The sequence below is a fragment of the Candoia aspera genome, chromosome 8 (genome assembly GCF_035149785.1).
Source record: "Candoia aspera isolate rCanAsp1 chromosome 8, rCanAsp1.hap2, whole genome shotgun sequence".
NCBI lineage: Eukaryota > Metazoa > Chordata > Lepidosauria > Squamata > Boidae > Candoia > Candoia aspera.
Window position 1 is genome coordinate 50,013,105 of NC_086160.1, and position 17,863 is coordinate 50,030,967.

The 17,863-nt window shown below is 36.5% G+C and overlaps 1 protein-coding gene across 4 annotated transcripts in view; it reads left to right on the plus strand.

The window, feature by feature from the left end:
* PDE5A (phosphodiesterase 5A) overlaps positions 1–17,863 on the plus strand; it is an 80,779-nt gene that overhangs the window by 24,220 nt on the left and 38,696 nt on the right. For all 4 annotated transcript variants that reach the window (XM_063310156.1, XM_063310157.1, XM_063310158.1 and 1 more), the window contains exons 4-5: positions 12,239–12,310; positions 14,463–14,552. In XM_063310156.1, the coding sequence (XP_063166226.1) occupies positions 12,239–12,310; positions 14,463–14,552 (162 nt within the window). The remainder of the gene's footprint in view (positions 1–12,238; positions 12,311–14,462; positions 14,553–17,863) is intronic.

Consider the following 17,863-nt stretch of genomic DNA (forward strand, 5'->3'; position numbering starts at 1 on the left):
CTCAGTCTGCTGTATTGGTATTTGGTTTGCCATAAAGGCCGGTCTTCCACCCAGGTCCTCTGTCTCAAACAAGAGGCACGGCAGCCTCCAAGGCTGCTGCTCCTCACCAGGGCCTGCAGGAGCTTCCCTAGAGTTTCCGTGGAGCTTCCCTTGGGTCCATCCTTGCCCCAAAGTTTAGCACGCTCCGTTGCTCCGCTGTTCCCTCATAAGGCACCCAGATTCTCTATGACTGTGGGAATCCACTACGTTTGCCACTGCCAATACAAGCTCCAGCCAGGAGGCTCCATCCGTGAGGCCTGCTGTCCTCCACCACCTCGCTGAACTGCCTAGTCTGTCAAGGGGGTGTCTGCTGGGGGTTACAGGGGTCCACCGGGATATGCTAGGGTCCCCCAGGGTCCATGAAAGGTCCGCCCAAGTCCACCCCAGGTATGTCATTGCCGCCACCGCTAGAATCCTCCGCCAACAGAAAGTTCCACCAGTTCGTTCGGGGGGGGGGGTGTCTCCCGTCTCCTGTCTCTCATCTCTCTCAATTCCGATCTGATTTTAAAGTCAGAAGGCCCGCCAATTCCCTCCTCAGCTCCCTAGCTGAAATGGGAGCTAAAAAGCAGGGTTTGTGGGGGGGTTCGTAGAGACCAGGAACCTTCCCCACTAAAGAGCCACGGTCAGCGTCTTCTCCCTGGTTGCCATCTTGGATTTGCCTTCTAAGCGTAAGAAGAGTGCTAGCTGAAGCACATCAGAACCCCCTTTTCATTTAAAAGTATGGAACAAAATGATAGGCAAACACATTGGAGATGCTTAGAAAAACAGACGGAAGAGGGAAATAGTTGGCTACATTCCCTTCTGTGTATTTTTAAAGGGAAGGGTAACATTTTGGGAAGTTTCATCCGAAAAGCTTTTTCTCTCCCTCTGGCCTTTCAACTCTCTTGCCAGAAGATTCTATCATTCTGACCATAATAACTAACTGATATATTTCTGGAATGAGACATGATTCCTGAATTAGCCCCTAAATTGTAACATACTTTAGCTATCTTTTTATTGCTTAAAAGCCATTATCAAATAGGGAAACTCTAGTTCTTCATCTCCCTCCCCCAAAACCAAAAAGCCTAGAAGATGCCCATGATCATTGAGTTAAAGGAGGTGGCTTCTGCACAGGCTGTCATCAGTGCCATCCAAGGATATTATGCCTTTCCACTTTTGCTAATCAAGCCACAAGCATATTTTCACTGTCACACCTAACTCCCACAAGTGATGCTTCAGTGGCATGGCCATCTGGGCACATGTAGGGCCAACAACTCCATGTGCTGTGCATTTAGGCATAACAAGTCCTGGAGACAATAACCTTGCTGCTTATGGAGAAATATGTGCTTTTTTAAAAACAAGCAAACATATGGCTATATTTGTTCTTTGGTGGAAGAGAGAAAACAGGAGGAACTGTAAACAGTTCCAATTTAATAATAGTAATGCATAAAACAAACCTAAGCCCAGTACTGCATTTTGCTAGATATTACAATTTCAGTGGTTAATTGGAATTTTGGGGCTATTAACCAAACAGTTGGAAAATCCAAATATTTAATATCAAAGAATTCTTCAAAAAAAGAATTATTTTTGAAGTTCTAATTCTGTTAGGCCAGTGTTTCTCAACCTTGGCTACTTTAAGATGGGTGGACTTCAACTCCCAGAATTCCCTAGCCAGCTGGCTGGGGAATTCTGGGAATTGAATTCCACCCATTTTAAAGTGGCCAAGGCTGAGAAACACTGTTAGGCTATTGTGGGTTTTTATTGACTGAATTTTTTTACCCAAGCAGGCCTGTCTATTCTTAATGTCAGATGAAGAATCCATCTATATTTTTACTCTCTTTTTTTTTGTCCCAGTGCCTGACTTGCTAAATTCCTGTGAGGGAGTTCCTTCAAGCTTTTATTTTTATAAAGTGATAGTTAACCTATTTTTCCATATTGGACCTCTCAAGGTGAGCTGTCTTGGAACTCATAATAGGATAGTGTACATTACAATTTAATGCCTCTTTCTCTATTACTTTTGAATAAAGTGGAGATGTACTTATCGGTTGCAATAAAAATGGAAAGATGGCACCTTCTTTACTGCAGTACTCATGGTCTGGAATGCCCTCCATAAAGATATTTAGATGGTTCTTTCCTGATTAACTACGAGGCAAGCTGAAAAAACTGTTCAGTTTATCCATTTAACCTTGCATAGCTTTTAACCTGTTTTAAGTTGTTTTCTCTTGCCAGTTGTGTTCTGGCAAGTTTTATTGTGCCAGCCATTTTATTGTGCTTTTTTTTCCTCACTGTTTTATTTTGAGAATCTTTCATGACCTTATTTGGGGCTGAAGAGCAAGGTAAACATAATTTTATAAGTATATTTGGAGTCCAGCTGTTTTTCTTTTGAACATCTACAGAACATGCAGGTTTATTTAAGGCCTGAACCAATATTGGCAGTAGCTTTGAAAACCTTTGGCATGGTGGGCACTCAGAAACTCACCAAGAATGAGAGAGTTGGATGGTGTGAGCTATTCACTGGACCAGACAGTGGTTCTTAGCTCAGTCTTGTAAGAAGAACTTGCTGTTTAAAACGTTTTAAGAATAGTAGAGAGGTTTCTGTCAGTGGCAGTGGATTGTAGCATTTGCCCATTCTGCTGAATCAGTGTTGAAACTGGTCTCCCCATCCTCTATATATGCTATTATAGCTTTTCATTCAGAACTGGCTGCTTTTTCACAAAAGATCAAAAGGCACTTTTTGTTTATTTTTCTATGTTGAGTCATACTTAAACCTGACATTGATACGGTGGAGATTTAAAATATAAACAGCCATGAAAATAATAGTGATACTTACATTTAAAGAACAGGGCAGTTATTATTTTTAAAGTCTGACCACAGTGAGGAGAGTGTTTGTTTGTTAGTAGGAAATAGAAAAGAGGTGAGTGAATTATAGGTTAGAATGTGCTTCTTAGACAGAGAGCAGACAAAATGAAGCTGACTGAATACATATCATTATGCATTCTTATATTCTGTAAGATTTAAAAAAGAGGGGAAACCCTCTAGAATGCCCTCTAGAGTGGCCTTATGAGGAAAGAAAGTACTTTGAAAGGTCAACATTAATAAATAGCTAACCAGCTTGAACAATGTTTTTAAGTTTAATTTCCAGCAGGACTGCAGCAGCTCTAAAATATAGTGTAATCTATACTGAATTTAAATTCTACTTTAAAAGAAACAAAGATGTATTTCTGTCCACTGGAAGCATTCTTGGATTTAGCAGAGTTTTTCCCTGGGTTGTCTTTATTGAATTTGTCTCAGGAAGTAACAGAATAAAAAACAGACTTGCTTAGCTCAGTAATAACATTGGGAAAAAAATGACACAAGCTCCCTTTGGAATTAGAAGTAGCTTTCACAGAATGAAATCTGAGATATGTGTGTACAAGAATGCAACAAGAAACATCCAGATAAAATAAAACTTTGAATGCATCTAGCAATGCTAAAGAAATGTCTGCAGTCTGTGGAGAAAGGCTTTTGGGGAATAGGGAAAGCAATGTGGTTTTTCTTTTTTTTTTGGCAAAAAGTCAGCTTGCATATTTTAAGCAAAAAATAAGTGCCATTACTCTGTGGCAGATGATACACAATGAAAAGCTTCCTTTTTGAAGCAAATGAAACTTCTAGAAAAGAGCAGTGATAGACACTGCACTCAGGAGAAAGAGAAAGGAAACTGTTATCATAGACAGCTTGGTAGACATTTCCATCAAGAAGCTAGAAAAGAACTATTTCAAAGAAGAGTAGAGCAGATGAAGAAGTTGCCTGGCTCCCTAACCACATTTAATATTAAATAAAGACCAGATTAAAATCATTTTCAGAAGAACAGTTTGTGTCCTCTTAACAGTGTCTACTGGGTAAAAATGTGAGATATAAATGAAAATGATGACAATTATGGGGGTGATGATGAAGAACAAGGAGCACTATTTAGTCCTACCCTAACACAAATGTAGGCTTTGTCCCCTGACTCCATCTGTACTGCAGTTGGGAGCAATGAGGTAGAGATCCCATATAATAACAGAATTAAAGCAGGCATAGATGATTACACAGGTCACACAATGATACTGCCCTGGTAATAAAATGGTAGCTTAGCATTAAACAGTAAAAGAAAAAACAAAATGGGCGGAATAAAAAAGATTGCAAAATTGCACTTCACCATTAGCAGATTTGTCTGTTGCCCACTATTCTGCTTTATAATCAGCTTAGAAAATTCTTGACGATGAATGGATTAACTGTATAACACATAATCACTAAAAAGGTAGTAACAATTCTAGTCCTGGTCACTATGACATGGTAATAACAGGCATCCTGAACCATTTTGATCATGCCTGGGTGTATGCAGTGGAATCTATGGTTGCAGTTTAGCTGCCATAGGTAAGCAATCCTCCATGCTACCCTATTTGCTACATTAAAGTCATGCTTCTTCACTGTAAGCATTTTTCCTTTATCCTTTTCTGTGACTTATGTGTCAGCCTCACTTGGTAGACCAGATCAGGAAATCAACTCCACAGGAAGGCTAAAACTACTTTTATTGAGATTGACTATTATAAGAGAATCTTGCAAGTCTGATTGTACTGTACCTCCTCCCCTTCTTATACTCCTGAATCAGGGTGGCCTCTGCCTGAGCCACTTCTGAATGTTACTGTTGCTCTGAACTTCAAAAACATCTCAACCCTTTTTGCCTAGGTAATGGTTTCGGTCAAGGTCATATTCCTTACTCTCTGCATTATGTGGCTTGTAGACAGGTTGTTGATGCAGTAAGGGATCATGATAACTCCACCCAGTCAAATGCTCCTTTGGCTAGAAATTTAGAAAGCAAGGTATTTCAGTCTTTCTCACTTTTCTGTTAATTGGAAGCGTCAAATATGTCTTGTTTTCTTTTTTTGTACTTGAAGACCAAGCTGTGTTCTCATTGCAAGGGAATCACATTTTATTGGCCTCTCAGCTCTTCTTTTCTTGCCACACTTGAGTCCTGGATGGATTAGAAATTCAAATGCAGTAACCATGGCATGTCACCATAAGCAGTTTTGAAGGAGACAAGAGGCAGGCCTAGTTGCCTAGAGTTACTCTAGTAATTAAAGTGGTATACAAGTTGATCAATCAATCAATCTATCAATCAAAGTCACCATCATTAACTGTCTGCCATCACTGTACAGTGATATTGGTCAAAAAAAGAGCTAGTTCTGTTTATCCATCAATTCCCTGAATGTAAGTAAGTCCTATCCTTATGAAATCCCAATTTTCTGGAAAAATCCAAAATAATCACATTAATGTACAATGAGCTTTACATTGGAATCTGAAGGGCATCTGGAAGCCTTCTTAGAGTAACACTAAAAATATTTAGAGTTTGCCATGAATTTGGACACCTGGATGATAGCTTGACAAATAACATGGGTTATTTTCCCAATAGTGTAGCTCAGCCAATCAAGAAATCCTTTCAGCTAGAATAATGCCAAGAACAATCATGCAAGAGAATTCTCAAGGTCACCTTCATTTTGTCACAATCTATTCTCTAACAAATCCATGTCTCTGCACTTGAATATGATCAATAGATGAACCTGCATAGGTTTTACACCCTAACAGTAATCCTCCTATCCTTCCTCCAGCTGAATGGACTTTTTAGGCTATATTAACATACCCCCCCATTTTTTTTCCTGTCTCCTCACAGCTCTTTAACAACCGCAAGTTTCCGTTTCATGGTAGGAAACTACGCAGTGTGAGAGTATTCTCATTTTGGGTTCTTCAGAGAGCCAGTGATACCATTGAAAGGCTTCAGCTTTCTGTGGTTCAGAGCTAATAAAAATTAAAAATACAGTGTTGTGAGCCAAGGTCTGCATGTCATCTGTGCACTGGTGGACTGCTATCAAACACACTGGGGAAGTTAAAAATTTGCTTCAGTTGTAGTTCCCTGTATTGTTCAATTCAACTGAATCTCTAGTCTTAACTCTTAGTTTTTCTACTTCTTGGCAAGGCCAAGAATTGCTGGGCGTGGAGAAGCAATGAAATTTACATTGTGATACCACAGTGCAAGCCTGTGAACTTATCTACTTGTACCTGATATTAGGATGCAAATACAAAAGACCAGGACTGGTGTTGTGATGTCACATTGCACGTTGCACATTTCATCATTTTCATGTCATTGCAGTTTCTACCAACAGCTACACATTCAAGATATTCTTGCTGAAGTTGCTGAAAGAGCCAAGTCCTTATACATTGCACTTAACAAGAATTGGTTTCTATTTCTGGACTAATCTTTGCTATATGTAAACTGCCCAGGTATCACCCCATCATGTGAAAAAAGTGAATATATGACTAGGTCTTTTAGAAAAATGGATGAGCTGTCTAAAAGCTAGCCTATTTATAACAGCTGGAGTTGCAGCATATGTAAGAGCTGCAGATTTGCTTGCTTGGGATATTGATTTGCTTTGGAGAAAATGGAAGAAATTGCAGCATGTGAGGGCATTTAGCAAGCTGTAAATGTATACTAGTAGGAGTTTGATAGAAGGCTAAGGGGTGGTTTCTTTTGTGAAATGCAGGGTTATCTATTCTATGTGGTGCCTGTTTTATGGAGATAAAAAGTATTTGACACATAGTGATCTGAACTGTATGTTCTTTGAGCTATGATATAAAATAAATAAACTTTACTTCTATTAAAATGCTTTAGGCAAATCCTGTTTAGGGAGTTAAGGAGCAGCTCTGCAATGTGCAAGATTGTGATGGCAGATTTTTCATATGCTTTTTTCTTTTTAGCAGAATCATTGCCCAGTTGTTGGTTGTGTTTGGTTTGAATACATTCTTCAAACAGCATGACATTTTTGAAGCCCAGAGGAGTTTACCATTAACCTTGAAAGACTAGAGCTGGGCTTTATGCAATAGATAGGAGAATAAAGATTTTATTTAAAATGCTTCCAATACTAACTCCACAGAACAATGAACACATTTGTGCTGCCAGTACCTTGGAAGGCTAGTGTGAGCTATAAATCATCATTTAACCACTGAGATATTGAAAATGTTTTTCTACTTTTACAACTTGGCTATTGGAACTTTGGTGCTTAATGGGTGAGCACACTTTTCCATATGTGTGCCTAGCAAAAGATCTTCTATTGAGGTCTACATTAATAGTAGAAGGCCTCGTTTCCTGTTTCATATCCCTTCCAAACTTCAGTGGTCACAAATAATTCTATTTCGGGTGAATTCTGGGCAAGAACTTGCTGCTAATGTGCTAAAGTCACTAGACTGAATTACAGCCTTATTTATTGTGTATGTTTTTGTGGCTTCCTAGGAGTGCAAAGCTCATGAGCAACAATAAACAAATAAACTTTATTTTCCCTCTTACCAGGTTGTGGTTAGACAACACTGGTATTGGGATTGAGGTTCCAGCCATTAAGACTCTATATGACGAACATGGAAAATTGCTCATATTTTCAAATTTCTATATATGTATTTTTTAAATTACATTTCTAAATTGTATCCTCAGCAGCCAACAAAGGCTATGTATACCAAAAATATAAATTAAAATTTACCATAAAAGCAATGTAGTCAGAAGGAAAACAAAAAAACTTCTCAATAAATTCTGGCAACAGCTTTAAATATGCTATTTTGTTTCCATTTTGATGGAAACAAAATAGCATATCATTAAAAACCTAACAGTAAAAAATAGTCTTAATTGCCCATGCAAAACTAAGCAAGGTAGGAATCAGTTTACTTCCATTGGGAGGGATTTCCTCAACATAGGCATGTGTGGGGGCAGGAGGGCAAGGAAGTGCAGGGGACAAAATGTACACTGTGATGCAAACTGTACCCATTTCATATCTACTATATGACATCATGATACACAGTTCTTTCTTTTGGTATCATCATAATAAGGAACAAATGCCTATGTTTCTCAGAAGTGGGCTATTATAGAAAAAGGGCAGTTCCAAATATCTGTTGATCTAACCTCTCTAATTTAGGGTTTGACAATGTTTTAAAAAACAGTACAATCACACAGTCTTACATGATGGCCTAAATATCCCCCAAACTTTAAAATACCTTCACCCTTTGACTTTGCCAAACCTCAAGGGATTTTACCAATTTTTCAGGAGAACATCAAAATCTTGTGAGATGTAGCAACCTTGTGAGAGGTTTCAATCATTTAAAATTTTGTAACCTGTTAAATATGTATTTTGTCTAAAATTCTGTATTTTTAGTCTTCTACTTACATAGTGATGGATCATCTAATGATGTTTTCATACTAGACATTTTTCACTGATCTGGATCCTACTGTACATCGGCAGCTGAGAAGTAATTTGCCTGTTTCTTTCAAAACACTCCTAGATATATTACTTCAAACAGATCAGTATTTGGTCCCACGGCAAATGCTGCAACCATGCAAATGTATTATTTTGCCCTCAAGCTGGAATTCAAAAGATTAAATTTTCCATGCCTGCTGTGAATTATGGGTGTTAAATCTCAAACACATTTAGGAGGTACCTGCTTGGGGAAGGCTGCACTATATCAACGGTCACACATTGCTGGACATTGCAAAAGAAATTCGCTATATCTGTCTGCTTTGGTTTGTCAGAAGAGAGGAGAGATGTATCAGGGTTTGGGGGTACATTTAGGTGAAAGCATATGCTTGTTTGGTGCTATAAATCTCTTCGGGACAACCTAGCATGCTAAAAGCATCTCATGTGAGTAAACAATTCTGCCTTTGAGTCAACAGGGTAAGGTGCTCACTTGGTGACAAATTTGCTTTCAAAGTAAGCTTCGAAGATTTCAGTACTGCATAGGCTTTGTATTATTCTTAGGATGAGTTCTTTGTACATGGGGTCTATAGAAAATGTAACTGTGTACTTCTTTGTCCTGGAAGGTTGATTAAAAGAGCATCAAAATGGCAAATAAATATGAACAGAATAAAGACTGGATTATGTTGCAATAACTGCTCATTTTTGGTAACTTTATGACTGAATGAAAGATGTGCCTGTCCTCCCCCCCCCCCCCGCTCCCCTTGATCTTCTTTGAAAAGGGCTTTCTTTTTCTGCAGAGAAAAGAGGGAGGCTGAGAATAAATAAAATAAAAGGGGTTGGGCTGATTACAGGTGCAGAGCTATTTCCGCTGAGAAACCTCATTTGGCACAATAGTAGAAACAATGTAGGAAATACTTGTATAAATGATGTCCTTGTAAGACTTCCAATTTATGTTCACAAGATAGATAATTTTATTTTAATAAACTTAAAACCTGGCAGAGTTATTATATGTACACAAAAATATAGTTAGACATTTCAAGTAATTTTAAATTATACAGTTGCCTAGAAACTTTAAAAAAAAACCAAAGGGAAGCATACATCTGCCAGGGAAATCAAGAATTTTAAGCATAATTTCCTTTTTAATAAGTAAATCAGGAAGATATCTTGAATATTACTGGCAGGTTTCAGAAAAGGCTTTTTAAAATTTGCTATATATATTTATAATACTTTTAATTCAAACAAGCAGATAAAGCCGTTCTTCAAGTAACATGATCCCCACTTGTTCAAGACTTCAAAAGTTGGAACCATCTTTAAATTAAGCCTGGGAGTGCACTAGCAAGGAGAGCAGCTGATATAATATAGATGTAACATGAAGTCATTTCCTAATTCCAACAACTGTTGGGCAGATTATAAGATGAGAGTAATATTTTTATTGCATAATATGCTGTGTGTTTTCTGGTATTTTTTTATGGGATATATTTAACAAATATAATTATAAATTATGGGATATACTTAACAAATATAATTATACTGAAAGATATAATTTCAGGTCCAGGTAACACAACTGACTGCTAGCCACAATGTGGGTAATGCTCACTGTGGGAAATAAAAATGGGTGTGTGTTAGAGGTGTGTGTGCAGTAGGTGATTAATTACTACTGACTTTATTGTTTGCAAAGTAAGGTAATTTTGTCAACATAATACAGCTTCAGAAAAGTAACTGTCAACTCTTCAACTAGTTTTTTCTTCATGAGAGTATTAATAGAGTTATTTTTTGAGCACTGTTGTACAGCCATATAAAGCTTTGTGGTACAATGAGAACATTTAGAATTTTTTTTCTTATTTATACAGATGGCTTTTGTAACATCAAAAGCCACATTACATCCCAAGAAGAAGAACTGACTAATGGCCTCGCCTGGCATGGCCTGGGGGAACCAAATGAAGTTTTAGAATCTGTCTGACATAGCTTTTGTCGGTATCTATCATTGGGAACAATCACAAGGATAAATGAGATGTAATTTAATTAAACTCCACTTATGTGCACATTTTAACAATGAAAATATCAATGGGACAAGTGGGATCATTATTAGGCTTACAACAGGAGAAAAAGAGGTGAATCATTTTCTTCTCTGATGACAAAAATCAGTCCTTCAACAGGAACTCTTCTCTAATACAAATAGAATTTCTGAAGTAAGAATTTTTATCAGGACTATAGCAGGGAAAGAATGGTTAAACTTCCAATTCCTGCTCCCATTCCCCCATCCCCAAATGATTTCTATTTGTCTTTTTAAAAATGCATGTTAAATGCAAATAGGCACATCATAACATCATGTCCATTGGGCTGAAAGTCATAAACTCTGGTGCATTCCATAGGTGTTTCATTTCCACACTGATATATGAAATCCAACCAATCTGGTGGGCATCAGTTTAGGAAAGACTGGAAAGAAGATGTATGACCATTGTTGAAAACTACAAGTCTTGATTTCCTTTTCCTTTCTCAGCTACCTCCATGATGGAACATGTTGGCTGAAGATGCTTAGAGTTGTAATCTGGCAGTTCCTATAGGGGCACTGGTTCCCCACATAAGACCTACGAATGATGTAGGAATACAAAATCCGTGAAACATCAAGTTGATACTGTTCTGTGAGAAGTAGCCAGAAGACAGAAGGGGAAGGGGAAAAAATGGAGTAGTATTATATAATTAGGATGTCCCCAAACCTGTTGGCCTTTCATAAGGCTGTGAAGACCTGGCTTTTTGCCTGGTCCTGGGGCCTCGAGTGTGTGGATGGTCCCGTCTCTTGGCTGTCTTAACATCCATACATTTCTCACTTGGCAGCCATGTATATTTATTTTGTATTTATTTTATATTTTAACTGTTTTAATTGTAATTGTTTTATAGTTTTATTGTTGTAAGCCGCCCAGAGTCACTTGCTGAGATGAGCGGCTACGGAAATCAAATAAATAAATAAATAAATATAAAATTTCGAATTTTGTGTATCTAAATAAAATGGGAGAAATGAAATAAATAAAGCACAAAGGAATAAATATAAATAAATAAATAAATAAATAAATGAAATGTTGAATGTATTTCTCCAGCTTGTCAATTTAGGCTACTCTAGAGCATGACATTTTTAAGTAAAGTACATTTACTTGAAATTTGAGAGGTAGCAACGTGTCCATATGGCCACAAGTTAAGCCCAAATTTCAGTAAGGATTTATATTCAAATGTTGAAGTATACCTCTAACAGATTTATTATAATATTATCATTAACTCATCTCACTGCAAGAAAATATTGGTTAGAATTTGATAGGGAAGGCTTAGGATCTGAAATTTGAAAAGCAATGAATTATGTGTGCTGCTACCAATGTACTCTGAAGCCAAAGAAGATTGATCATGGGTCTATATTTTGAGTAGCTCATATTTCTCTAAGTGCCTCAACATTTGTATTAGTGTATACAAATATCCTTACTTCATTTAGGTTGTTTCATTTGGTTCCAATCTATACAAAGCACAGTAAGACAAAGTAAGTACTTGACCCAATACTCTTTTTTTACATGGAAGCAACTCTTAACAAGCTAAGACAATGGGAATTATCCCAAAATAAGGTTAGATGGACCTCATGCATTCAAAACACAGTATTTTGTGTCTTCTGAAAAGTAAGCCATTGTGAGTTCAGTAACGCTTACTCTTAAATATATGTGCATAAGAGAGCATCTGTAACTTTTAAAAATAAGGACACTACTGTTGCATTTTTATTTCAGTACTATACTACTTTCATTGCATTGTTTTTTTCATTTCTACTATACTACTGTTGCATTGGTTTTTTTTTTTTCGTTTCTACTATACTGCTCAAAAACAATAGTAAACTTTATAACAAGACTTGGACATTTCATGTGACTATTGATTTCCTTATGCCTTTCAGCTGAAACCCTATTGAGTAAACTGATACTCCTATATTGACTTTTAATCAGGTGGTTGGTGTCGCACAAGCAATCAACAAAAAATCTGGTGGTGGAGGAACATTCACTGAGCAAGATGAGAAGGTATTTATTACAAGTTTATTTTTATTAACAAATTTCCCATACCATCTGAGGTGCAGGAGTTGGTTACAATGGAAAGTGCATACTTTATCTTGGTACTTCTTGGCCTTCTGCTCTCTACAGAAAATCTTATCTGGTACCTCCTGTACCTTAATATAATTTTAGAAACAGAGCAAACTTTTGATGTTATCCCTAGCTTTAAAAATTATCTTTATATTGTTTTTTGTGTTGCTTGGCATTTGTTTTTAATTCTGTAGGCTGCTTTTATAATAGTATTTTCACACTGTGGTGTTTTAAAGTCCTTCTTTTACATCTTTATGTATTTACTTATTTTATTTTATTTATTTAATAGAAAAGAGATTTTTTTAAAAAAACAGAAAACCTATAAAAATTAAAAAGAGAGAGAAAATGCAATTACATGCATAGAAAATGCATATGTATATTTGTTTTATGTATTTTTTTATTGTCTATTTGTTTTATTAATGCCAAAAAAAAAGCCCATTGAAGTCCCATTGAAGTCCCAAAATAAAAATGAAATCTATAATAGAGGAACAGGAGAATGTAAACTTTGTAGATCTCAAGTACTTTGCTAATCTTTGCAAGGTGGAAATAGATTATTGTTGTTTGTAAATACCTAAAACTTTTTTTTAAAAACCCATGCTCTATATTATCATTCGATATTCCTATATGATAGGAAAAGCATGCAGCAATTTAACATTTCACTAAAATGTAGTTACATAGAAGTTGTTGGTATAAGAAGTTAGTTTAATTTCTCTTTGGTTTGTATTGATTTTATCCTTAATTGTTTAGTTTGCTTGAATATCACACTGGAACAACTGGGCCATCGAATGTAGCTGAATGATGTAGCTGGACAGAATGTAGGAATTGTTGCTTTTCACAATGTGATTACTAACTTAGATGTCTTTAAGTAGTGTTTTAGACAAATTTGTGAAAGATAAGGCAGCCAATCTAATAAAATCACGAGGGTTCTAAGCTCCTTTTAGGACCAAAAATAACATACTTTTGAATACCAATGATTAGAGGACATTAGTGAAATAGTATTATTGCCTTCATGTCTTGTGAGGAAAGCTATGGAAAACAGAAGTAACCAGCAGCAGAAGAAAAAACAAAAGAACAGGAAAAAAAACTTAAGTTCTTCGGAGAAAGCATTGCCAACATTTCACCAGAACAAGACTTATGGCTGACTACCTGTTCCTGCTAATTCTCTGCAGCTGCCTGAACTTTAATCACTTTCTTTAATAAACATTCCTTTAACTTCAGAAGTTAAATCACCTTTATTCTTCAGCTCAATTACATTAAAACATAATTCTCAAGTTCTCATTCTGAGATGAGTACTTAATATAGAAATCTAACACATTAAATCACTATTAAATTAATCTGTCAAAACTCTGCTTTGCTGTTGTAATTGCTGTTCAGTTCAGAAAAGAAGAAATAATCTGTATAACTTGATCATCTTATGTTTTGAAAGGTATGGAATTAATTTAGAAGTGCCTAAGGCAGAGTGACCTGAAATTGCTTTTTAGCAATTTTTAAGCTATGTTATTTTACAAGAAACATCTAGTTCACTAAATAGAGCTGAACTTGGACCAGAGTAGCTGACAATTCTGGCAGGAAGAAAATAAGAATTAATTCATCCTTTCTAAATGGAATTTGTGATGAACATCTGTGGGACATCAGAATTAAAACATGAACAAAAATGGCTTATGGTCTGCTTCCTCAGCAAGATTCAGTTCCTTCTTTTAAAAATGTAAGCCCACACTTAATATTTCACACAAGACAGGGCATTATCTGCATCTGTTTTTTGTGTTTGTGAAATTCACCACAACTTTTTACCACCAGGAATCTAGTGGTAAATTCACCACAACTCTTTACCAGTAGGAATCTAGTTACATGTAATATTGGGTATTTTAAGACAGATATAAACAGCTAATAAAATAATCTTTGCTAATAAAGTAAGGTGCTTAGGAATAGGAAATAATAAGCTTCTAACTCCTCAAGCATAACCAAATAATAGAAGTGCTATTAAAATCAGCAAAACACGAAATCATTTCAAGATACAACTCAAACTCTTAGACATTTTGGACTCCTAATGTAAGGATCTCTAGTTATATAACTTTTGATGTCCAATTTATAGGATTTTGCTGCTTACCTGGCATTTTGTGGAATTGTTCTTCACAATGCTCAGCTCTATGAAACCTCCCTTCTTGAAAACAGACGCAATCAGGTGAGGTAAAGAAATCCTATCTATGGATGTGGTGTGTATAATGGGTGTACAGTATTAAAAACACTTATTTCCTGTTTTTCCATGTGTGTCAGATATAGCCAATGTGTACTGTGTGTTGTTTTGGGTTTACTTGGTGCCATGATTGGCAGCTGGGCTTAGAGGAGCAGGGGTACATCGGCAGTAGGCATTGTCAATCTCCTGCACTGAGATCTAACCTTGAAAAAGGACTGGGGATGAGGAAGAAGAGGTTGGTCATGTTAGAGAAGGAGATAACAGAAACCACGGAAACCTCACTAGCAGCTAAGGGTAGGTAAGCATCCTAGTATTCTACTGGGCTTTTTAAGCATTTCTATAAAATAGTTACAACCAATACCTAAAATCCTAGGAGGTTTCCAAGTATTGAAGAGGAATCTTTAGAATCTGATGTTAGCTATGAGCTACCCACAATGGTGTTGCCCTCACCATCAGAAAGGGAGATGGTGTAATAGGCAAAAGTGTATTTAAGGAATGCTGTAGACCTTGACTAAACCTTTATCTTATCAGCTGCCAAGGTTGAATTACAAGCATCATTACTCCCAGAAGAAGATGACGTGATTTCATCCCACTTTCTATCAAGGGATTCATACATAAGCCTGATGATTCCTGGCAACAAAAAATAATGCCAGTGTGTCAGTATAACTTGCAGGATGGCAGAGGATGGCATTGAGGAAGGAAGGTTAATTCTTCCCTTGCTGGTTGCAATGCCCACCAAAATCCAAACACAGACCACATTTAGGCTGGACCTCAATGGAAATATCTTTTTCCAAAATATAATTGCTGTGGTGAGGCAAAGAACCATTGGCTGAAGAGAGATATTCTGCTGCCTGCATCTGGGTCATAGGCTGGGGCTTCTTCTCCTATTCTAACTCTCTGTAGTCTTTATTATAACCAGGACATGGGAAACATCTTGATCCATCATCTGAGTTCACCTTTCCTTGCTATAATAAATACTGTGCCATCTGAATTCTTTGAATAGAAAGTTTGGATTCATAATAGGGCTACTGTTCTGAGAATGTATTTTTGTTCCATGTAATTGCATTGGTCTGCTGTGTATTCTTCTGGGGATAGGTCAGATGCTTAAAAGGAAACAAAAACGGAAGTAAGATAAAGTCAGCACAACTCTTGCCCCATAGCCATATATTCCATATTCTGGAGTGAGACTGAGGTGGAATAAGCCCTGTTCCTGCCTGTTCTGTAAATTCATTCAGACTCTGAGGCTCCCGCAATTTGTATTAATAGGGTGTTTACTATAGCTGGTGGGGCAGAACTGTTCTTTCAGTATGCTTTGGAGGATGTGACATCTACCTATGCACTTTGTTAAAGGGTTATTTACATTCTACCACTGTTTACAGAGGGAAGTATCTTGGCCCACACTTACCAGTATGCAAAAACATTGGTAGGAATCAAATGGGTGGATAGGGCTCCCAAGCTTTCCAGTGGGACAGGATTTTAAAGTTGCTTGCAAAAGCTTTCAACGTACCAGGCTAAGTTCTCAACCAGATCCATAATTCTATGTTGCCTTGTTTTCTCAAACAGCATCTCCTGTTCCTCATTAACAAAGTAAGAATTTCTCTACAAAAAATTGTTGCATCCATTCAAACTAGTTTAAGCATTATGGGAGAAATTAAATACACATTAACTTAATGAATCAAATGTCCTTAGATATAAGTCCCCAGAAGGTTAAATATATTTAGTAAAGAATATATTTGATTTAAAAAATCAATTAATGGATTGCAGAAGATAGACAAATGATGCTTTTTGATTACCAGTATTTTGTACTTACAAATTTAAATGGCTTTACAGTAAGCATTGTATTTATCAGTATAAGTAAAAAAAAAAGTGGTGGTGGTGGTGGTAAACACTGAAGAGGAGTGATTTCTCTCACTTCTTCTCCACTATATTCAATCTTTCTATTAAGGCTTGAGTTGACCTTTCTATAGAAAGTCATCAGTTTATAGCAATATAACGATACCTACAGTCATATAATAATTATATTATTATATGACTGTAGGTATTATAAATAAGTACTGTAGCAACCTCCTCATAACACATATAAATATTTGTGAAATAATGCTTTATTATTTTTCCTACAGCATCAAAATCAAGATTCTCTGTAATTTAGGGTTATCACCAACAGGAAAATTAAAAAACAGAATTTTAGCTTCAAAAACAAAAAGATTTAAGTTGTTTTTATAGCAATAGAAATAATGACTTCCCATATTTTCTTACTTAGTCTAAGTAGTAAAATATGCAGGGCATTTTTGCTGGATGTTCAGGGATTGCCTAGATAGTGAGAACATCTTAGTGGATGTTCTGGCAGTCTGACTTTAAAGCAATTTAGATTTCAATTGACCTGCTTGAGGTTTCATTGCACCCCTCAGGGCCATCTTATGTGCCCAAATTTTTCAAGCAAAGGGATGGAGTAGGGCAATATATTAATCTCCTTTTTGTTTAACTTCTGCATCAGCTCATGGGTCCAAGCTATTTCTGATCCTAGCATCTACCTACCATGAAAGTTAATAGACAGGTACCTGCCTTGCTGAGTCCAGATGATGCAGCCATTCTTTCATTCTCTGTGCTTTTTACTTCCTGTTGTCCCAAAGAGAAGCTCATTCAAAGGCCTAAGTTATGGGCTTCTCCAACAAATTATGGCTGCAGATCAATGGACATAAAATAGACCAAACTAAAATGTTTAGATACCTAGGTGTCTTCCAGGCAAGTTTAAGTTCAAGTTTAAGGACTTTAAAAAATGTGGGGGGGTAGGGGGTGGAATAAACATCAAAAGGGTAATTAAAACTTTGATTTTAGAAACTTACAAATGGACTAAGGGTCCAGATAAATTTGAAATAAGATTTTGGAATCCTTCCCGTGGGAAACTCTTTTGTTTTGAATTCTTTAGGGTTAGGGTTAGGGTTAGACTTTAAAATTGGACAACAGAGGGAACTAGAAGGAACTAAAGGTTACAATTAAAGGAGAGGAACACTCATACTTGACATATGAATACAGAGTGAAGCAAAATGTTTTAACACTGGATGTACTGAAGGATATTTTTGAACAATGAATCCAGAAATTAATGTTAAGAGTGTTCACCTCTATAGATAGACTGTTTAAAAGATGTTGTGGAAGAGGAACAAGTTTTATCTGACAAGATTGAGACTGATTTAAAGTGGATTTAAAAATGACAGATTACAAGAATGATATGGAAAAAGATGTTACATTGGACATACAAAAGAAACCAGCTGATGTCTTAATAATTAAAAAGGATATACAAA